At 44.2% G+C, this 24,075-nt stretch overlaps 1 protein-coding gene across 2 annotated transcripts; it reads right to left on the bottom strand.

Moving 5' to 3' along the window:
* Positions 1 to 9,516: 9,516 nt before the first annotated feature.
* Positions 9,517 to 23,284, bottom strand: DYRK2 (dual specificity tyrosine phosphorylation regulated kinase 2). Of its 2 annotated transcripts, none has more exons than XM_027071298.2 (3): positions 22,848 to 23,284; positions 22,083 to 22,231; positions 9,517 to 15,038 (listed from the first exon to the last, which is right to left on the bottom strand). In XM_027071298.2, the coding sequence occupies exons 1-3, from the start codon at positions 22,894 to 22,896 to the stop codon at positions 13,431 to 13,433; spliced, it is 1,806 nt and encodes a 601-aa protein (XP_026927099.1). In that variant the 5' UTR covers positions 22,897 to 23,284; the 3' UTR covers positions 9,517 to 13,430. The 2 variants fall into 2 exon arrangements, with proteins under 2 accessions (XP_026927099.1, XP_026927100.1); XM_027071299.2 differs by lacking the exon at positions 22,848 to 23,284 and adding an exon at positions 18,462 to 18,511 and having other exon boundaries at positions 22,083 to 22,200.
* Positions 23,285 to 24,075: the final 791 nt, after the last annotated feature.

Here is a 24,075-nt window from a genome sequence, read left to right as displayed (position 1 = left end):
TCAGTGTGCTTTTTGATTTGTATTTTTGATTTGTATTTGTATTTGTGCTGATTGATTTGATGTTGAGCATCTTTTCATGCGTCTGTTGGCCATCTGGGTGTCTTCTTTGGAAAAGTGTCTATTCATGTCTTCCGCCCATTTCTTCACTGGATTATTTGTTTTTCAAGACACAGTGCTGCACTTTGAACTGTAGACCCACTGTGGTGATATGCTCCTGAGGTCAAATAAGGGATCAACAGTGAGCCTGATCCTAGATAGGGCCAGGAAGAAGGAGGAAAGATATTGCATCGCACAGTGGATTTGGGGCCGTTTTTCCTAAAGTGGTTGTAATTGCTGCCTGAGCCACTTCCAAACAGAGAACCAGTCTTCCTTCTTCTCTGGCACTGGTTCAGGGGAAGATCAATGCGAGCACTTACTCAGAGTAAAAGGTGGAAGTGGCAGGAGTGGCAGGCCCTCTAAACCTAGGGGCTAGGACACTTGCAACACAGTGGCCACTCACGGTGCCCAGAGGTTAATCTGAACACTATTAAATGGCCTGCGCTGATCAGATCCTGGTGTAGAGCCTGTGGGTCAAGCACTCTGTACTGGGTTTTAAAATCACATTTCGAGATAGCATGATGCATGAAAGAGACAAGAAATAAGTGCAGAGCATGAGTTGTCATAAAGGAGTATGCCTCTGGAAAGTCCAGAGAGAAGCTGATTCTCAGAGAGCAGGCAAAACCTCACGTGTTTATATTCTCCTTTTATCATTCATGAAGGTCACTGGGTTAATCAGCCCCATTATTCATCATTTGTGTGCCAGGACACACAGGGATGTGGCCATCTTGATAAAAGGCCTTACCGTTCTCAAGAGGAAATAATTAGCCCAGGGAGTAAGAGATTTGCAGATTCCAAGCCTAAAAGGAGACGGCAAGTATCAGAACAAAAACAACTCACCTGCAGCTTCCCGTCTACTTTCATCTGGTACTGTTATCATCTCTACTTTCTGCTGGCCTGAGGCTTGCCAATGAATTTTTACTCAGAATTAGCTACCATTCTGACATCAACCAAAAGATCGAGCAATGAAAGTTGCAAGAAAGGAGATTACGATAACAAGGAAATACTTTCTTGTCCTTCTCTCATCTACTGAACACACACATACATCCAAATGTCTTAGTAAAGAACAAATTAGGGATGCCTGGGCGGCTCAGTTGGTTAAGCACCTGACTTCGGTTCAGGTCATGATCTTGCAGTTCGTGGGTTCAAGCCCCACATCGGGCTCTCTGCTGACAGCTCAGAGCCTGGAGCCTGCTTCGGATTCTGTGTCTCCCTCTCTCTCTGACCCTCACCGGTTCATCCTCTCTCTCTCGAAAATAAATGAACATTAAAAATAAATTAAGGAATACATTAATAAGCTGCAAGTAAGATATGAAAAACTCTAAGATATAAAAAGCATTTATGCTCTTCGTGTTATATTGGTTCCTAAAGCCACACACGTACACACCCAAACCCAAATCCCTATATATTAACTAAGTCTCAGCCATATCCTGAGCACAGTGTCCATGTGTGAAGACTAGAATTGAAGCGGTACACACTGGAATACAGAAAAGTCTATTAAACCACTGAACTGCCCCTTCTTATACCCATGGCAGACATTGCTAATCAATGATAGCATTATTTCCTACGGAACCCAGAGGAAACTTCATAATCCCAGGACAGGGTTCTAGTTAGTCACTCTAAAGCATTCAGGGTTGATACCTATTTGCCTTCTGGCATATAACATTTCTAATGTCCTCCTCCCTACTAGTTTCTTCCTCACTTCCTCCAAATATACATAGGCCTTACTCTCAACGGCAAATATTTGCGTGCCAAACAAATACTATGTGCCAAGTGCTGTTTAAGGCAATAGGAAATACAGCGGTAACAAGAATTTACATGATCCCTGTTCTAATGGAGGTTATACTTACTGAGGGACACAGACAATAAGTAATCATTAAACAAATAAACAGGATAGTTCAGATGCTGATAAGTACTTTAAAGGAATAAAACCGGGTGATGTGATGGAGAGAGACAGGGAGTGGAGAAAACCACCAGTAGGGAAGTGCTGTGTGAGCTGTGAGTGGGTCTGCACCCACATTTCCTCACTGCCAGCCTCCTTAGCCACTTAATGATCCGTTCCATTTCCTTTACTCTCTTGAAGCCTCTTTCTGAAAGGACACTGATGGCCTCTTTTGTGCACATCTTTTTCTGACCCTTTCCACATACTCAGTCAGAAGTCTTTATTGAGGCTCCGTTTTGTCCCAAAGTCTATACTAGTCACTGGGGATACCATAGCAAGCAAGAAAGACAGCCCACTGCCCTCATGGTACACAAAGGTTAACAATTAAACCGGTTCTAACAAGGAAGTTTAAGGTCTATGCAGGCAGGCTTTGCGGTCATTATGGGAGACCACAGCATGGGCATCTCCACTAGTCCAAGGAAGGGTGACTGAGGTGGGGGACAGGGAGGACAGAGGAAGCACAGTGGGAATTAGCCAGGCCAAGAAGAGAACACATTCCAGGCCGTGGAAACTGGAGATAAGAAAGAGCTCAGCAACTAGTAGGAGTGGAAATCGTTCAGCAATAGGTAATGAATACAGGAAGTCACTTTCCTCCTCATTATTAAAGTGTTCTGCTCACCTAGTCCATAGCCGTCTTCTTTTAGTTTTATCCCTTGCAAATATTTTTCTGTTTAATGACATATTGTTTTTTTTAATATTAAAATGTAAGTGCTCACGAAAATTGATGAAAAATAGCTAAAGAAAATGAAAATGAAAATGAACTCCCTCTTAACATATTGGTCTATTTCCTCCTAGTAGTTTATCCTGTGCCGTCTCTCTGTCTCCACCTCTTTTGAAGGGGACAGAATTCAGTTGTATGTCCTATTTTGTTTTGAGGAAGAGCTTTTTGCTTAGTATTACACTGTGAACATTTTGTCCATGAAAACATAAATTTATCATAAGCTATTAAGTAATCCTCTGTTGAGGGATACAAGTTGTTTTTTTTCCCCCCTGTGTTTGTGATACTAGATATGATTATCCTTGTACATAAATCTTTGTTTACATCCTGGATTATTGTGAGATAGATTCCTGGAGGTAGATTTGTCAGGTAAAAGCAAATGAGCATTTCTGAAGCTCTTAGTGCTGATTGCCAAGTTACTCTCCGTTAATTACACCCCACTTGCAGTGAATGAGCGTTTTGTGCCACCACACACCCTTGCTATCATGGCACATCATTGTTTTATTCATTGTTGATACCCCTTGGGTTAAAAATAAACTCATTGTTTGGATTTACATTACTTTGATTCACATTTATAAATTGTTTTTTGGGGTCAATTTATGGTTCTCATATAAAACTTTTTTTAAGTTTTTAAAAAAATTTTTTTAAGTTTACTTTTGAGAGAGAGAGAGAGAAAGAAAGAGAGAGCGAGCATGAGTGGGAGAGGGGCAGAGAGAGAGGAAGAGAGAGAATCCCAAGCAGGCTCTGCACTGTCAGCATGGAGCCCAATGTGGGGCTCGAACTCACAAACTGTGAGATCATGACCTGAGACGAAACCAAGAGTCAGACGCTTAACTGACTGAGCCACCCAGATGTCCCTCTCGTATAAATTTTTTAAACATGTCATTTACCCATTTATTTCACTGACTTCTTAGTGCTTTTCTTACTGATTTAAAAAGTCCATAATAGATTTATTAAATGAATCCATAAATCTTAAGATTTTGTAGGGAAATAGTCCTCTCAATTTGTCAGGTAAAAACTTTTAATACTTGTTAATTTTTTTTTTTTTTTTTTTTTTTTTTTTTGAGAGAGAAAGAGTGAGCGAGCCTGGGGGAGGGGCAATGGGAGAGAGAGAATCTTAAGCAGGCTCCATGCCCAGTGCAGAGCCCAATGCCAGGCTCAGTCTCACAACTGTGAGATCATGACCTGAGCCAAAATCAAGTCAGACGCTTAACCAACTGAGCCACCCAGGTTCCCCATTTGTAATTTTTATATGGTCACATTTAAAACACACATTTTTTCAGCCTATTCTACTTGAGTTTTATAACAATGCAAATGGCGTCTTCAGAATCATGCATGGTCTTATCCCCACCTCACCTCGCCTGAAACAGAACACATGGTCTGGGACCATTGTTAATCCTATCAAATGATCTCTCCCTAACTTCTTGGAGCCAGTTAGGGCTTCTCTGTCTCATGAAATCTCACCATTTCCGCTTGGTCCCCTCAGTTTTTCTCCACAGGAAACCAGAATGACTGTTTCAAAATCTACTTTAAATGCTTCAGCGGCTTCCTGGTGTAATCAGAACAAGTTTCCAACCCCTCAACATGGTCTGTGTTGCCTTCTCCTGGGCTGGTCTTGCTTTCTTCTCCCATCTCATCTTGTGCCACCGTTTCCCTGGCTCACCAAATTCCAGACACACAGGCCTTCTCTCTGTCCTCAAACTCATGTTCTGGGTTGTTCTTCCCAGGGCTTTTGAGCTGCCCTCATCCTTACAAACACCACATAAATGGCACTGTACCAGATGAGGTATTTGCTGACCACCCAGTCTATTGTTCTTTCTCACAAAATCTAGCTACCTTTCCTTCCTGACACGTCTCATAATTTAAAACTAACATTTTTGTGGTTATCTGCTTAATATCTATCTCCCCTACAATGTGCTATCTCTGGACACCACTCTGTTTTATTCGCAGTATATGTCCAAAGCGAAAGATGGAGGGAAACAGGGGAAAGGATCCCACTGCTTTCCTCCATTCAGTTCCACTCACCTTCTCATTGGAATTCCTTCCAGATGCGAAGAAAAGCTTGCCAGGGTCAGCTTTTGGTAAGGGCCACTTTGCCCAACCTCAGGTAACAGATGGCTTTGTAGAGGAAGTGACGTCTGGTCTGAGTCGAGTCCCACATGAAGAGGCGGAGATTGGAAAGGGCATTCTTGGCAAAGCACGTGTGCTGTGAGAACATGGTGAGAACACGGCACATTTGAGGAAACCTTAAGACAAAAGCCTTTACCTTTCCAAAGGAATTATCTCCAGTTCTTTACTCTGCAAAAGCCTGTCTCTTTGCCTTATGCCAAAAATCATATACATAAGTGCTCAGTAAATATTAGATGACCAGATGAATGAATGATACGAGTTGTCTTGATTAGGGAAATTCCCTTCTCATAGAATGCTCTTTTTCTCTCTACCAGTCTGAATTCCATCAAGATCTGGCTAGAGACATACCTCCCTGAAGCTTTTCTTATCCACAGTGACCTTTACTTACTCTGAATTTTGTCTTTTACCATTCTCACATTGTTTAATGTTTCCTGCTAATCTCATCTTCCCAATGAAACATAAAGTCCTCAAAGTAGAGACTCATCTTCTCCTTCTCCCTCTTTTTTTGAAAAAAAAAAAAAAAAAAGTCATTTTGTTTTGGTTTTTGCTTTGGCATACCCAAATGCCCTACAGAGCACGTTTGCTTTCTATGGAAGGAAAGAGGGAGCAGAACCCAAGAGAGTAGCTGTCCTCATGGAGTATTTGACTTAGTCATGACCTCTACAGTCCCCCTTCTCCCTCATTACTTATTTATTTTATAATCTCTTTTAAATCTAAATAATTTCCTGACTTCACAAATGAGATTTTACTCCAAGGCTTCAAATTTCAGCAAAAGATAAATAGCTTACTAAGATGTCACATTCTGTAACCAAAGGCATTAATTTTCACCTTCTCTTTTCTAGAACAAATGAGATACTATAATTCCCTTTGATGCAGTGTAGCAAATCAGACACTAAAATAGCACTAGCTACTTTTCATATACAAAGAAACACCACTGTTGTTTCTACCTTAATATTTCTGCATCTTAAAGAGCCTTTCAGCCCATCTTGTGTGTAAATCTCCATCCCTGTTCTCTGGTCTGCTCTATTCTGCCATCTTTTGCAAACACTTCCAATTTGTCTTCCTTCGTCTATTCTTGCCCTTCTAAATACATTCTACTGAAGACATTCAGGGAGAGCCAGGCTGTTCACAGCATTTCCCTAAAACCCCTTGGTTGCTGCCCTTGCAAACAGGATAAAGACCAGAATCTTTAACAGCATCTACAAGACTTGGCACAGTCTGGGGCCAAACCACTTTGCCAGCTTCATTTCTCACCAAGTTCTCTCATTCTTGTGGTTCTAGTGGGCTCCAGCCACAAGGACCTTCCTTTAATTGCTCGTGGACACCTTGCTTCTTCCAGCTCCAGGATTTCAGTCCATACTCTCCTTCCTCAGCTCAAGCTGTTTCTTTCCTAAGGACGCCATTCTTAATTCATACAAGACAACACAACCTGTACTCTTCCATTATATTCACACACACTCAGCACCACATGTTTTTTTTTTACTTCATAGAACTTATCACATTTCCAATTATGATTTGTTCGTATAATGACTTATATAACACCTTGTGTTCCCAGCTAGTCTAAAAACTCGGTAAGGATAGGAACTACATCTGTTTTGTTCACTATTCTATATCTGTAGTACATAAATGGTACCTGGCAGATAGTAGGCATTTAATAAATATTTGACAAATGAATGCCATCTGCAATTGATGTTATTAAGATGGAGTCTGTCTTTTTGTCTTTTTCTTTTTCCTTCTTTTCCTTCCTTCCTTCTCTTCCTTTCTTTCTCTTTTCCCTTCCTTTCCCTCCCTCCTTCACTTCCTTCCTTCCTTCCTTCCTTCCTTCCTTCCTTCCTTCCTTCCTTTCCTTTCCTTTCTTTCTAATTTAAACCTATCTAAGCCACAATTCCAGTGATTTGAATTCTAGGGAAAGGGAAAATAGGTTGGGTATTCCTGTTAGGACAAAAGGTTGACAAATTAACTCAAACTTACCCATACCCTTATTTCCTATGTATACACAAATTACTGGTACACTAATCACATTTTCCCACAAACAGCTTAAAGCAACTCCATAAGCTCTTATTTAAATGATCTGGGCCTGTTCATGGGTTTTTGTTTTGTAAATAAACACTATTTTTACCACTTAAGAAATAGTCTGGATATTTAAAACTCCTCAAACTTAGGAGGGGAAATAATTTGGGATAAAAAGCAAGGAAAGACACAATATATTAGTTTGTAAAATTGGTTTATTTACAATTTGGTATTTTTAAATTGTATTTGGAATTTTAATTTTTATATATTTGCCCGGTAGGCATCCTATGTTTTCTTAAATATGGAGGCAAAGAAATAGGAAACCTGAGTAAGTTTGAATTTAAGAGGTTTACCTGTTGCTTCAGTCAGTATATTTTAACTTTTAATCCCTGAGAATTAGTAGAGTCAAAAATATTTTCATACATTCAAATGTAAAAAGCATATTTTAAGAACAGAAAATAATAAAGCTACTATAATTAATCATACTCCCCGAATATGGCAATATAAGGAGTCCCTCTTTCACCAATTAACTGAGAGGTGTGTGCACAGTGCCTTTTAGTTATCAGGTGCACCAATGAGACAAAGATGCTCTAGTCCTCAGTTTTTTGCAGTTTCTCCCCTTTTAAAAAATATTCCTGGGAACTGATACACAATTTATTCAAGTATTAGACATGCTCACTGCTCAGAGCCCTCCCCTCACCCCCGCTTCTAAATTTTTCTGTGTGGTGTATAGTTAGGGATTTTCCTTTACTGTCCGAGACCAAAATTCCTTATTGGATTGCAACCTGAGGCCCAAACTGTTTTTGCAAAGTCACTTTGGAACAAGTCACTTCAGTTTCCTCAAATATCAGGTGAGGGATAATTATAGCTTACAGGAACGTATAAGGCTGCACTGATGTTCCTACAATGCCACGAGACCTGCTAAGTCTTTGTAGGGAACAATGCTCTATAACATTATCATAGTTATACCCTGCTGCTCCTTATTATAGATGACTAGTTAATGCTCCTAAAATGTCAGCTTTCTTTGGAGGATTAAATATTAATTCATTAGTTTGCTCATTAAACTTCCTTGAGAAGCAAAGAAATGGCAGTTTATGCCCTCCCCAATACATATGAACTGTAGCACAGATATTAAGGATGTGACCACAGCACAACAGTAAGTCAAAGTCAAACCAAATAAACCAAAAGTTTTGCAGTAAGATGCAATCTTTTTCTGTATGTGTATCACACTGGCAGTCGCTTTCCATTTTGGACAGTGTTAAGCATCACTAATGACAAGTGTTTATTTGCCTAATGACTAAAAAAGAAGCAATGTAATTCAAACTTTTAAAAAATGAAACAAAGTCACAAATACCCTTTCTTCAAATCTCCTAATGCTCTCTTTCCAAAAGAAAATAAACGAATTTCCCTTTCTTTAAAAGGCCAATACCAATGCCAGCTAAGAACATTCTCTAGTGCTAGTTTAAAGGCAACTTTGAAGTTCCCAAAATAGTTACTTATATAGGTGTTGATTCCCAAAGCAAAAAGATTACAGAAATTCAAACAGAATATAGTATTACTCAGTTTAAGAAAGAGCTTTAAAAAGACCTGATAAAAGAGAATGAGTGGGAATTATAATCTGCTCTGAGTAAGTCAGATCTGGACAATTTTAAATTTAAATTGCTGCTTTAGCATCAACCTTCAATTTTATACGTAATGCACGTCTTAAATTTTTTTTTTCTATGGATATTGAGTTTCTTGGTCAGTTGGTATGTTTTTCAATTGGTAAGAACTCTGATTAGCAAGAGAAGCAGTAATGGGCAATTATGGCATAGGATATGGCAAGCCTGAGTCTGGATTTGGGAATAGCGTCCCCTTGTTTTAGCAAATCCTTTTGTTGAAGGAAGCCACACTAAGTAATTTTTTGGCTGCTGGTGGCAAGAGGGGTGTAAATAAAAATGTGCGGTAGTTCTTTCCACAAGAGGGAAATCTTTGTCTACATAATATCCCTACGTCTGACAAATTACTAGGGCATCTGCTCGCTGTCTTCTGTAAGCAAACTCTTGGCTTGGTATTAACCAAACCTGACAAATCATGAGCTAGGTGCTGTTTCCGATCAAGCCATGGAAGAACGAAGACACTAACACCCAAAAGACATGAACCATAGAGACCACCAAGTAAAATAACTACAAAAGCATAAGCATTAAGAAGCACGTGGGGGAGCTGGTGAGAGCACATATGAAGAATTTGCCAGAACTTGCGCACAGAAAAGAATAAAGACCGGTGGGGAATAATTTACAGACTCTGCTCCCACAACTTATTACCTTGAAGATTTAAAAAAAAAAAAAAAAAAAAAAAGATTTGAAATTCTAGCAGGATACAGAACCTGGCCGCAGAGGCCATATAAAGGAAAAGTAACATAGAAACATTACAGGTGAAGGAATAGGGTATCCTGAGAAAAGCAAGAGTTGCCTGCTAAAACTTTATTCTTACTTAAGATTTGCAAATTTATATTGAACTAACAAAAAAAGCCAACTGTAGCTGACAATGTTTGCCTTCTAAACTCTCTCCAGGCCACCAGACCAAGAATATCACCAGAAAAAATCAGGAGTTAAATTATAGTTAGAAAAGGGGAGAAAAGTAAGGTAGGACATTAAATTTTTATTCTGAAATTATCTCTGGCCACGACAATAAAATGTAACAAATATTCACTGAACAGTCTTACTCCTGTCTTCAGCTGTACAATACATACAGTATCATAGAACTGGCCACTAGGATTAAAATCCACCAGAACATATTTCATGTTAAGTGGCGACAGCAGCATCTCACAGAAATGTTTACATACATATGTACACAGTCCACATTCAACCATTTTCACATATTTTCAGTACACACAGTTGCAGCATATTTCAGTCACGTGTCTAAGATGTTGCTCGATAAAAACCCAAGCCACTGCCTAGACAGAACTGTAGCAGTTGAGCTGAGTATAATTACAATTAATTTTATATATGTCCATAGCAGAGAGATGTACAAGCCCCTAAGAAACAGAGTTGACAAATACTTTTTTTTTAAATGCTACCACAGCATTATGTTGGGCGATATTAAAACCTTTACCAACCAAATCAGTTTTTTTTTAAGTCTTCTGCTTACCAGAAATATTCTTGATGAGAAAAATTACAAAAATTAATGCTCTCTTTAAAATAATTCACACTTTGAAGATTCCAATATGGCCCAATGCTACTGATGCCTAAAGTGTTGCCTAACCTCCTGATGGAGTCCTTTAACACGACTCCAAACCACCCATTAAGTTTAAAAGTGGCTTAAGTGCCTTGCACCCAAATTGTAAAAATCCCTGGCCATCCGTACTAGAGCCAGGCACATATAAAAGGAATGCACTTTGGTTCATACCAAATGCCCTGGGATTAATCACACTATAAAATTAAATGGTTTGAGGTAAATTTTTACAAATACAGTTGATTTTTGTCTAGTGTTACCATAACAAAAAAATATCATTTAAAAAATCAGTCTGATGTCAAGATACAACAAAGACCATCTTTAACCCCTTAAACATAGGAATTTCCTGTGTAACTAACCAAATGGTTACCTTTTTCAATGCCTGATGATGATTCACGCCTTATGGTTTCTATTAAGGCCTGTAAGTAACTGGATATTTAAGACAGATGTATCTTTGCAGAGCTGGGTTCCATCCTTACTGCCGGGTATTCAAAGAGTTAAAGAGGCCAAAAAATGCATGCCCTACAACATGGCATTCAGAACAAAAGGCACATTGTTAACACTAAGGGCACAACTTCTCCTCTACTGTTGATCTGCACTGTCCTGCATCACGGTGCTGTTCCCCTGTCGTAGCAACGCACTTAAGAGGTGATGCGCACTGTGGAGGTGCCAGAAACGGAGCCAGATGAGACTGCAACCAAAGACAAGACACTGTGCTAGTCTGAAATCTGAAAACAGCTCAGACATCCCTAGACACTGGTAACCTGTGAGACCGAGGACTGTTTCCAAGCCAACTCCTAGTAGCCTATTAGAGCCCTTCATTTGTTTTAAAATCACAGAGATGCAACGTTTTTCTTTTTTTGATATAAATAAGCCAGAATTTTTTAAAAGCAGCCCTACCACTGGACACTGAACCTAGTGGCTCTTATGAATGAAGTAAATCTCACCGTATTTGGAGGGCGGGGGCATAGCGCTGCCCATTATAGTTTGGCTTCAAAGTTTCCGGTTGCATTTGCGAATATCATCACAAATGCACTGTTGGCATCTTAAGTACCAGTTTTATGTGGTGGGGAAAAGACAAGCAGTACTAGTCCATTTATAAATTTTCACATGTATTTTATAGGGAAATTCCTATCAATGGCAGGCTCAGGATCATGTAAACCTAAATGTGAAAATGAGGGTGGATATGGAAGAGGAGAACGGCAAGGGAAAAACAGCCTTTATGGTTTTGTTTTAAAGAAGCTAACCATCATTCAGAGGCTTATGGTTTTACAAAGCCACCATACCAAGTCTTACGCTTCTTATGCCTTTTAAGTCAAAATTTTAATAATAAATACACAATCTTTAAATTCTATAAGCCACTGATTGGGGGTATCGTCACATGAGCATCATTTAAAAAGCAACTTACTAACATATTATTGCACTTCCACAGATTACACAGAAATGTGTACAACAGGCTAAAGAATCCGACTAGGGGAAAGAAGCTATAATTTCTAAGTACAGAAGTACAAATTAATTTATCAGTGACACCCTTAAATAGTAAAGCAAATATCAACATCACTATCTTATTAATAAGCTAATCTTATTACTGTTTTTTGGCAAATATCTGTAATATTTCCTGAGCGTTTTCTCCATCAAACGACAAAGCCTCAAGATAAGAGTTTTGTTCAAAACTACTTTCTTTTTTCTTTTTTCCTAAGTAAGAGAAACTGTAGGACTAATATTAAAAGAACTTAACCGGAAACTTTCCTGGCCTCGCTGGGGACCATGCTTTAAGTACTTGTAAATCAATCTACAGGCAATACAATAATATCTGTGCATATAAAAGAGTATTTATCCTAATTTATACTACCCAAAACCTATTGTCCAAACAGGCAAAAAAATCTTTCTATATTAAATTGCACATACTAAAAAATTTCTTCCACGTGCCTTGAAATTGATAAATATCACTGCTCATACATTAGTGATAAAATACTTAATTTTTCACTTTGAAAATAATTATTATTCAGAGACGAAAATATTCTTTTACCTCTCAGTTAACTTTTCCAGGTAAAGTGTCATTCCCACAAATACAGTCAGTGCAATCCAAAAGAAAGTAAAATAGAGGAATGCGATCCGTGATTTTCCTAATGATGCAAGTAAGTCAAACCATTTAACTTGAGATTGAACTTTTCCTCCTTTAACTACGTTGTTTAAATTGACCTCACTGAAAAGTCACAATGACTTCTGTTCAGCAAGAGGATTTTCAAGCATCTTTCTTTTTAAAGAAAGAGTTGATGCTTTCCCAGGCGAAGAGAACCTTACAGTGGCACCTGAAAAGTGTGAACTCACTCTAACTTGCTAAACCTTCTTTGGAACTATGGAAATCCCCACCTTAAGTAGCTAGGCTGCTGTTCTTTTTTAAACTGGGATATGAAAACAATGGTCATAATCACAGCTGAAATGTCTCTCTTCTGTATTAACAGTCTGGGATATATATGTGAAGGAAGGAAAAAAAAAAAACTAAATGCAAGCAACAGATGTGTAGTGAAAGAGGAACAGAGAGGAGAAAAGCAAAGAGGAGGAACAGTTTATGGAATACATTTTTGTATTTAGGTGCAAAACCAATTCCGTACTATGAGGCTTCTTTACAAACAGGTCGCTGATCATATTAGAAAATTTGGAGGAACGCACACGTTTCCATTTATCCACCCAGGTCTGCTTGGCCAGCTTTTAGAAAGTCAGAATGCTAAGTGGGCATGTCAACTTGGGGACTTTCTGTTTGACCACTAGTTTAGGAAAAAATTCTCTGAGGTCAGTTCTGCTCATTAATCATTTTTGTCCTGGCCATTCTTCTCCCACCCTCACTACCACCCACGTCACTTATGGGAAACGGAAGCAGGACGTGCTACACCTGTGCGTGAACCAGGAGCATGGCGAGGGAAGGGGGACCTTCCGGGGGGCAACTGCCTGGGGGAGAATATACTATGAACCATAGAAACAGTGAATGTCTTTGACACCAATCTGTAAATGCGCAGCAGTCACGAAGTAATCAATGGCCTGCCACTGATGTTTATTACTCTGCCACACTAAATACAGTAAGGCTCATCATACTTTTAGAACACAAAAACAGTTTCAGGAAGTATAAAAACTTAAAGCATTGTCCCCATGTATTTTATAAAAACAAAATGAACAACTTTCTTACGTTAAAATAAGTGCTGAAAAGATACAAATGAGTTGAGTTATTGAGCAAATAAAAACAGGTCTGAGCTACTCCTTTTCAACCCAGTAAGGCTCAGCAACGTCGTATCTTTCAGATTACCCAGCATCAGGGGACTCAGCTCAGCTAACCAGTTTTGGCAACACTGTCCTCTGCTGAATATTCCCATTGGCATCTGTCATCTGTGCCAAATTAGTCCTCAGTTTGGAAGCTGAGCTGGAAGGTGGAGGTAACTTGGAAATGGATGTGATAGCACCAGTGCTCTCGGTTATCCTTTTCACTGACGTCTTCTCCCCAGTGGGAGGCTTTGGCAACCGCCTCCTCAGCCAGGGATGCCGTAAAGCCTGGCCAGGGGTCATGCGAACCGCAGGATCCCATTCTAAACACTGTTTCAAGAAGTCAAGGAAAAGGGGATCGTCACACCCCTTCAGTGCATTCCCCCACTCTCTGCTCTCCGGTGGGCCCCTCAGTTTCCCCCTCCTGGAACGGCCTCCATTGAGAACCACAGAGCCATCTGAGAGTGTCGTGACAGTGCAGTAACGGGGATAACCCTTGGAGCTCACAAAATTTTTGGCTCGTTTGGATGCATCCAGCAGTTTCTGGGAGGGCATGCCCAACAGTTCAATCATACAAGCCAGCTGGTCCCCTTCATCTTCCCCAGGCAAGAGGGGGTAACCGGTCAGGAGCTCTGCTAAAATGCAACCCAGGCTCCACATATCAATGGGCATGCCGTATCTGGCGCCAAGGATCACTTCCGGAGCCCGGTAAAAACGGGACTGAATGTACGTGTAGACGCGCTGATGCTCATAACAACTGGAGCCAAAATCGATCACTTTAATACCACTTCTACCCTGCTGCTTTAATAAAATGTTCTCGGGCTTAAGGTCACAGTGAATTATTCTGTTTTTGTGCAAAGCATCCAAGCACTGCAGAATCGAGTGGGCAAACTTGCGAACCAAAGGCAGGCTGAAGCCCTGGAACTTATTCTTCTTGATGAGCTCATAGAGGTTCATGCTCAGCAGCTCGAACGTCATGCAGATGTGGTTTCGGAAGGTGAAATTCTCCAGCATGTGGATGACATTCATGGTGTTGTCCTTGTCCTGCTTCCGCAGGTGTTCCAGGATCCGAATCTCCTCTGCTGCCTGCCGGTGGAAACGCTTCTCGTTCCGCACCATCTTCAGGGCCACGTGCTGGTGGACTTTGTGGTCATAGGCCTTGACCACCTGCCCAAAGCTTCCCTTCCCAATGACCTTGAGGACCTCGTACCTGTAAGCCACGTGATCGTGGGGCACCTGCACGTATGATCCCTGGTCATCATCATAGCCACCATTGTTGGGCCCACCTGTCATGCCCTGGCGCTTCTTTGCGTTTGGACCCAAAAAGTATATTTCAGGGTAGCTGAAGATCTCGTGGTGTTCAAAGGTGGTTAGTTTTTGCATGTATTGCTTCATTGCTTGTTCGGGTGTCATGGGGGTGGCTTTCACCTTCCCCATGCCTTCCATAGACTTCAGAGAGGTGGAGCTCCCCTGCCGCCTATGGATGCTCTCCAGCTGCCGCTCCGGCACTACCGGCAAGCCCGTCTTACCCACTGTCGTAAGCCCGTTTGGTTGTGTCGTGAGCACTGTCCGCTTGTTACTATTATCCTCAAACAGCTGCTGAACCTGGATCTGTCCGTGGCTGTGGCTGCCGACATGTAAGTGATCGTTCATTGTGTGCTTACTGCCGCCAATCTGGAATTCAGAAAGCAAACGTGAATACAACGGAAGAGGTCTGTCTGTTCGAATGGGGTATTTTTTAAGTCAGCCCCCACCCCACCTTTACAGTCCAAATCAGGTTCGCTAAATGGAAAGAGCTGTATGCCCAGGAGGGACCTCATGAACACCCCGACAGGGAGAGTGGATATGGTGCTGACAGTCTCTGATTAAATAAAGGAAAAAGACTAGTAGACTTGGGAAGGCTACGAAACTTGGGATCCTGAAAAAAGGGACCCCATAAATGCCATACCTACCACACCCCGGATCTTTACAGTAGGTTCCCTGTGGAGGCAGAGGCATCTGTCTTGTTCATTGGTCTACACCTAACACTTAGCACAGGGCCCGGCACACCCCAGGTGTTCCACTCAACCCATAGGTAAAATGAAACAGGATACAGAAAAAGATGGAACATGACATCTTTGTGCTGGCTCCACCTCCTCCAGATCACAGCCCCTTTCACACTTCATTTATTCTCTATTACCACGAGGGCAGAGACCATGGCTGTCTTGTTCACTACTTTCTCTCCCATGTCTAGCTAGTTCGATTCTGAAAACACTAGTGTCTTCCATTCTTGATCTTCTCCACTACTTGGAAAACCGACTACACCTAGGAAGATGTAGTCAGATGATCCACTGACAAAAAAAATGTGCACTTTTAGGCTTGAAAGATTCCCATGTGGATATGCATTGTAGAATCTTGTAAACTCCTAATCTATTTTTAAAAAATTTCTGGGCTTCATAGACTGTGATGACCATGTAAGGCCATTCAGCCCAACAAACCAACCACCACAGTTTGGGGCCTTCCTTTGGTCAATGGCTCCACTCTCTTAACAGTGTATTTCTGTGGGCTGCTGGGATACTCAGCTTTCCAACAAGGAACACAAAGTAGCGACTTCTATTTCAGGCACACATACCATCCCTGAACATTCTTGTCTAAACAAAACTGATGGTGCAAGCCAAGGGGCCCCCAGTCTTCTACCAAGAATCTGCTTGGGATTTCCTTCAAGTATTATTATTGCAAAGATGTGAGGGGTGGGAGAGCACTAGCAGCCAGGATCCCCTGGGTTAGGAATTCTTCCCAGCCTCAGGCAACCACCCAGAAGTCTTAATGCATCCTACTTGGTGATTTCTGTGTAAATCTTAAAGATCAATTTGTCATTCACAACCCATCTCATTCACTCAACTGGTATTAGCTAAGGTCTAGGCACAGAAGTGGCAGAGTCCCTGCCCTTTAGGAGCTTATAATCCATTAGCTGAAATCACATGCCAACAGTATTTTTTCTGTTAATTTCTTTCTGAATCCTACCTTTTGGGCTCTATATACTACCAAAGAATAAAAACAGTCTGTATAGGTAACACAGCAATTCAAAAAATGGCTCAGAATCACCCAGGTTATAAACTGAAATTTCAAGTCCTCCTTAGCAGCCGACCAAGACCTTTGAATTTTCTTTAACTGACATGTAGCCTGCACAGTGACTATATAAGGAGTGGGCTTTCTCTCTGCTTGCTTCTAATAAAACAGAGTAGAATACTGTATAGTACCTGGGCCTGTCTGAAGTGTGATTTCCTAGATTGAGAGATTTTACTACTCAGGCTAATTTTTTGAAGACTTCTGATCAAACCCTTTTATTAAAGTCATCGATGATACTTCATGCTAAGTGATCTTTTGTCAGGTAGCTGGACAGGTTATTTTATGCCCATTCTATGCCAAAAGCAGAACAGTCCATAAAAATGAATTAGGAACTCATGAGTATATAGAAAAGTAGTACAGGCCTGTCCACAGCTTTGGTTCCCAAGTCCTACTCTCTGCACCCCTCCTCCCCACTGTGATCTTTCAAGCACCAGGAAATAGAAAGATCTGAAATTTGAAATACCTCTCTTCTAGAGAACCATTCTCTTCAGGGCGGGAAAGAGTGATTCAAAAGAAAAACCCCGCTACAAAAAGCATGAGGCTTCACTAGGGACAAAATTAACCTTGAGGCTTTAGGAACTCCTACAAGATAGCAACGCAAAGCATTTTGAGCATCAGAAATTCACTCCAATTTTTCCAACAGCAATCTTAATGTTTTGCACAATTAAAATACAATCACACAAATTTAATTACTAGAGCCAAAGAGGGCTTGACAATTAACTATCAACTGTCTCTCCGACTGCCTTCTCTCGGTCTTCTCAGCTGTCTCAACTATTAGCTCACTTACCCTTGGATGGGTTCAGGGGTTCCTCAGCATTCAAGCCTCAACTCCCCTGGCCTCTTAATTCCCATAATTCTCCTTAGTTGATCCTGACCACAGCCAGGGCTTCAGCAAGCACCCAAGGACTGACGAGTTCACAGCTTCACTTCCAGCTCAGGCCTGCCTGATCTGGTCTCCTGAGCCCAGGACCCTTGTGTCCAACGACAGATCAGCCGCCTTCCCCACAGGCAATTCAAACTGAACTCATGATTTTCCTTCCAAAACCGTTTCCTCCTCCCATACCCTCAATTTCTGATAAACAAAAGGCTTCTCTTCCACATAGTCACTCAAGCTTGAACATCTGGAAATCCTTCTGAGTGTCTCCCTCACCTTCTGAGTCCCCAATAAGCGTTGCTGTCTCTCTATCCTACTCCCTCTCCGCTGACCAGGCCTCACCACCCGCCCACTCCTGAGGTCTCTCACTGGGACAACCCAAGCAGACTCCTCACATGGCCCTGTGCTTCTCCGTCTAGAATTCCTCAAATCACCTTCTCCAAAGTACTTAGAGAGCTGTCATTGAAAAGTGTCAATCTGACACTGACCTCCCTTTTGCTCAAGGCCCACATCTGCACCCCATTTCCACAATTAACCCAAGAATTTACAGGCCACGACACCAGGTTCTAAAATGTAGCACATAAATGTCCTCAGTCCTTCCTTCCAATGTCATCTACCACTGTTACAATTCTGAGAGTAACAAAGCTGGGTTCCCCAAGACCTGTGGAAACACCATGTCCTCTTATGCTCCTCTGCTTTTGGCAAGGTCATGTTTCACAATGGTTACAAGTCAAGGCCTATTCAATTAAACACACGGGGGATGAAGCCTAGCTCTGTCACTTACTAGAAGTGCGACCTTGGGCAATTCATCTCTCGGAACCTCAGTAGGCTTGTCTGTAAAAAGGCAACAGAACTCCTCATCAGAGCTATAGGATTAAATACGTTAAATAAAATGTATAAAGTGCTTAGTAAAGAAGAGCTGTTATCATCCTTCCCAAAGGCTGCTTGCAATCTCCTTCCTCACTATGTCTCCATAGCAAACTCCCACTCAGCCTCCAGGGTCCAGTTCAACTCTCACCTCTTCTGTGAAACTTCCCCTTTCCTTGCTCTCTTTCAGACCACTGTTAACACCTATTTCATCTTATTGTAAGTGTTTTAACACCTAATGTACCCACCTGGCTGTGAGCAATTCCAGGGCAGGGTCACCTCTTATCTTTGTAAGTCCCTATTAACATAAACCCAGACATACAGTAAGCACTCGGTAAATATCTGTTGAATGGAAGAACACAGGTCAATAAATCCTTGTTAACTGATACCTCTCTGAATTGTATTTGGGAACTACTCTTGTACCTTCATAAGAACACAGGAAGTTAATGCCCAGGGAATTAGGGATGTCCCTAGCGATCCAAGTCACAAGACATTAGGTTAGGCTCACAGTGCATCAGCAGAGACTTAAAGGCAAATGATAGCCAGTTAAAAGGTACCTGTAGCAGGTCAGTTAAACACCTAAAAGCAATGTGTGGAATCTTAACAACTTTCCAGCGTTAAGGAGATTCTGTTGAGAGGCTATAGAAAAGAAGGTCTTTGATCTCAAATAGTGTAGGACTCGAAAATCACAATGAAATTCAGAAGCGCAATTAGCTGATTTATTAAAAACAAAAGGTGGGGGGAGATTTAGAGGAGCCACGGTATTTCCAGAACACATATGCCAGGCCTACATAACCGTAAGAATATTAAAAGCCCCTTACTCTCAGCCTCTTGAGGTCTGAGCACGTGGCTTATTCCTGTTTGCCACTGCTCATCTAGCATGGTTGTCACATTTAAAAATATACACAGAGCGAATGCAATTGTTAGATATGTACAACGTAGGGGTTAAAACAGAGACCTACAAAAGTCTTCTCTGACCATGAAATAGTTCAGTATTAAAAATTGTATAAGAACTATAGTCTAACCAGCTTAATCTCTTCCAATAATAAAGTAGAAAATAGGAGACTGTGTTAACATTTTGGAGTATTTGAAAACTTCCCTGAGGTCATCTTAGAAATGCTGTACAGTGTTATGGGAACAGAATTGAGTGCAAAAAGGTTGGAATTTTGGCTCCTCCTCAAACACAGAGAGCCTGTGTGGCTCTGAGTCAAATATCTACTTTTTCTTCTTCAAAATATTACTATTTTTTTAAATGAGAATACTCATTCTTCTTTTTTTAATCCCAATTATTTTATAAAGGTAAAGCTGGTAACTAGAGACTGCTGTAAACATTAGAACAGTTATGAAAGTGATAAAATACTAATATTTGGGAATTAAGAAAAGTATATTACTATTTCCAATACAACATCAAAAGAAAAAAAAAAACTTAATAGGAATCCACACAGTGACTGGGTACACTATTCAGACAAACAGAAATAAACAGAACAACTACATATCCAATAATATATCCATGGAGACAGGGAACAAAAGGGCAATGGACTAAATAAATTCCAAAGTTCATACTCTTTATAATCATATATTTACCCTCCTGTATATACTTTACAAGCGGAGATGTGGACAAGCTCCTGTGACAAGATCATCTTTCTCTCCTTAATACCCTTTTCCCCCTTATTCTAAACCCAAGTGTAATTGCTGTGGAAGAAACAACTAAAAACTTACAAGCACCTGAAAGACACATGGGACTATGGCTCTGCAAAAGTTCCTGCATTTGTCATGAAATGAACACAACTTCCTAGGAGAAGTGATGTCAAGCAAGAGGTAGAAGCGAGGCTCAGCAAGGCCTGGCTTTAGCCCCAGCCTTGATAGGAACTGCCTAGAGAATCTTGACCAAACCAGCTCACCTGTCAGACTGTTTCCTCATCTGTAAAATGAAGGAGTAGAACCAGAAAAATACTGTGTTGTTTTTTTTAAAAAAACTTTCCTTTTCTACAAAATCTGCAATGTTGGGCAAATAAAATCAAAGCCACATAATCAAATAAATAAATAAATAAAATAATCAAATAAAATAAAAGCCACAATCAAAATCTAACTTTACGCTTTCCAAACCAAGTTTCCAATGATCAATAATAGCACGGGGATTTTAACTGGAAGTTTAAAACAGGTAAATCAGCCAGATACCACAGCAAAACACAAGCATCCATTGCTGGGAGTCCTGAGAAGGAACGTCACATTTTTTCTTCTCTGGTGCACCACGGCCTGTTCCTGCAGTGGACACCTTTTGTTTTCTCTAATCTGATTACATATTTCTATTGGAAAAAGGCTCTGATCTAAGAAAGCCCACTCTTGGAATCCAGATAAAAACCTAGTACTTCCTTCCCAGGTCACATCAGGTCACGTGATTACATCCACACACGGAAAAAAGTGGATGCTGTATTTTAAAATTCTCAGATGATTCCAAACCAAACAAACCAACCAACCCAAACCCCTAAAACTAATGGCAATTCCTCAACTAAAACGTCACCATAACAGGAACGTTCAACCATAAGGTATCAACCAGCCTACTTGACAAATTCTCTTCCACCATCAACAGTGCAACACAGATCAGTTAACTTCTGTGTAATGAATTCTCAGCCCCTGGTCACATGTTTGGAGGGGGGAGGGTAGGGAGAAGGAAGAGAGAGAAGGGAGGGAGGGAGAGAATGAATACCTAACAGAACGGTTTCCTATAAAACTTGTACCCATCTGTCCAGGTCTAAGGGGAGATACCCCACTGGAGCCATCCTCTCACAAAGTCTCCTCTAATAAAGAAGTTTCCCCATAACACATGACCCTCCGAGCTGCATCTCTGTAGGCTGGAAATGGCCTTTTTCTACAAGAACTCAACTTTCGCTAGGCAAATGAAGCCATATCCCTACCAAGCATCCCTCACATAGAACCACCTTAGGCCATTCCTATGGAGGATCCAATCGGAAATAAGACCTGGGAAACCGTCAGCTCCTCCAGAAGTGCACACCTTCTCTAAGCTGGCAGTCACCTTCCAAGGGCGATCTCTGGGAGCTGAAAAAAGGTACATGCTGAAGTCAAATCCAGTTTGCCAATCTGCAGCCACTGTCCCACGATGGGCTGTCCCCTCCCTCTCCACCTACAGAGGGACCGCAGCACCTGCCGGGTGCCCTTCCCTTCTCACTTCCAAAGCAAAGCCAGCTCTTTCCTTTTGAATAATATCCAAATGCAGAATCCTACAGGGGTGGCTGGTTGTTTTGACTGCTGCTGTGGCTCTTATTTTTGTTAATGTTAATTACAATTTCTGTTGTGCTCAAACCTGTAGCACTCATAAAACATGCTTCCACACGCGGGGGACAATTGGCGGTGCTCCCTGCTGGCTGGAGCCAGGCCTGGGAGGCTCTTTGGGGGATCGATTTTCCGGGCAGGACAGCCTGACTGTCCCCTAACACATATCTGTTCTATAAATACCCACTACCCAGTGGTTGGGGGGAGGGGAGGGGCTGGGGGATGTTTACCCGGTCAAGGAAAGGAGCTCTGGAAAGCAACGACGAAAAAGGAGGGAAAAAAGAAGGAAAGCAGCAAGGAGGAAGTTCCGAGGAAGAGGAGCGCAGGGGTGGGCGGGCTTCGGAGGGGAAGTGAGGGGCCCACGCCACGAATCTTCCTTTGTGGCTGCAGCTCTCGGTTCGCCCAAGTTGCATAGGGTGGCGTCCAGGAGAGGCCACTAGCCAGGGGCGTGGAGATACTCGCACTTCGACCTCTCTCCTCCCGGCGTCAGAACCCCACAAGTCCGGGTGTTTATGCCCCGGGCCCCTCCCGCACCCCTCCCCCCCCCCCCCGCGGCCTCCCGCGGGGCTGGGTCTCACCGTGTGGGCTGCGGCGGCCGCGTTGCTGGCCCGGAGAGGCGGCAGGGCGATCGGGGAGGGCGGGCCGGTCCCCACTCCGCTCCGGGGAGCCCCCGCACCGAGCCCCGGGGAAGCCTGAAGCTGACGAACGGCGCTGTCCCCTCCTCTGCCTGGGAGCCACGCACGGGAGGAGACAAAAGAGGGTCAGGGGGGAGAAAGTCACCCAGAACCCGTCGCCCCGCCCCACCCCTCTGGGTAGCTAACCCCGCTCTCCCTGAGAGAGAGACGGGACGGTAAAAACGGGCGTCCGGGGAAATGAAAGGGCGCCCGGGTCACGGATCCCCGGCGCGCACCCCCAGGCGGGGCTCGGGCAGCTGCAAAGTTAAGTCGGGCGCCGGCGCTCGAGTTCGCGACCCCGCGGCGGGGCCGGGCTGGGCCGGGGCCGGGCGGCCCACGTTGCAAGCGGCCACAGGCCGGGAAAGGGGTTGGACCGCCGACAAGGGCGCGACGGCCTGCCTCGCCGGGCCCCGGGCGGGGGCAGGCCCGGGACGGCCCTCGCCGGCCGGGTCGGAGGGCTCCACTCGGAGGAGCCCTGGGGCCGGGGTGCAACAATGAGCGGAGCCGAGGCGAGGGCGCGCCGTCCGCCCCGGGGCCCCGCCACCGCGCAGACTTTGTTCGAGGTCCCGCAGGCAGCGGGCGCCCGCGCCACGAGGGCTGGACCCGGGGCGCGCGGGGTGCCGCCGGGGGCGGGCGCCGGGGGCGGCGTGGCGGCCAGGCCCTCCTTACCGGTCGGGTAGGCGGCGGGAGCGGCGGCCGAAGGTTTCCTGGTTAACATGGCCGCTGGAGAAGAAAATGCATTTCAGGGCTGCCGTCTCCGCCGCCGCCGCCCGTCCTGCTGCTACTTCTCGCGGCCGCCGCCGCCTCCGGGTCGCCCCTCTCGCGGGTCTCCGGCGCTTCCTCGCCGCCTCGCGTCAGCTACAGCCAGACACACACAGTCCGCTGCATCCCCGCGGCCCGGGCCCGCCGCCGCGAGTCCCCCGCGCTCCTCCTCGCCGCCGCCGCCGCCGCCGCCGCCGCCGCCGTCCTCCTCTTCCTCGGGCGGCTGCAGCACCCCCCGGCCCGTGCACATGCCTCGCCCTCCCCTGCGCGCCGCTGGCCTCCCCGAGTCCCTCACATAGGGCGCGGGGGAGCGGGCTGCGCCGCCAGGACCGACTCGCTCGGGAGCCTCCTCCCGGGCTCGCGCGCGCGCGCCCCCGCGCAAACTCGCTCTGGCCCCCGCGCACACTCGCACTGGCGCCCGCGCGCGGCGCGGCCCGGGAGGGCAGCCCCGCCCCCGCTCCCCTCCGCCGCGGGTGCAGGCCCCGCCCCCGGGCTCCCCCCCGGCTTAGCCACACACGCTCACGTACACCCCACCCCCACCCAGCCACCCTCCGGAGTCCCTACCCCACCCAGTCATCTGCATAGCCACCCCTCCACTCCCCGGAAAAGTCTGCAGTCTCCGCTCGGCCTCCGCCTCCCCCTCCGGCCATCTGCGCGGCTCCCCTCGGCTCCCCTCGGCCCCGCTCGGCTCCCCTCCCAACGACCTTTTCCCCTCCGCGGCCTCCAGCCCCTGCAGCACCCCGCCTTTTTTTCCCCCAGCGCAACCTACCACTGCTTCCCTCCACCGAAATCTCTGCAGAGACCCCTCCCCTTCCACGAGCGCCCCGAAACACATGCATTTGCAGCTTCCTGAACCCAATGGCTGCTCACAGACAATACTGTCCCCCCCTTCCTGGTCCCAGTGGCTTAACCACCCCGTCTCCCCATTTTATCATGTAAAAAAACTTAGTTGTGCGAGGGTCACCTCGGTAAGTCAAGCCCGAAGGAGGGCCGCAGCTTAGCTTGGTGAACCCCCCGAGCGTGGGCGAGGGAGGGGGCTGCCCTCCCACCTCCACCTCCACGACACACACCCTCCCCGATTTACTGACACCAAGTGACCGCTTGCCAGCCTCTAGGACAGGGGAGGCAGAGAGGC

Source organism: Acinonyx jubatus, chromosome B4 (genome assembly GCF_027475565.1).
Source record: "Acinonyx jubatus isolate Ajub_Pintada_27869175 chromosome B4, VMU_Ajub_asm_v1.0, whole genome shotgun sequence".
NCBI lineage: Eukaryota > Metazoa > Chordata > Mammalia > Carnivora > Felidae > Acinonyx > Acinonyx jubatus.
The sequence above is the reverse complement of the archived record's forward strand: the minus strand, read 5'-3'. Positions and strand labels throughout refer to the sequence as shown.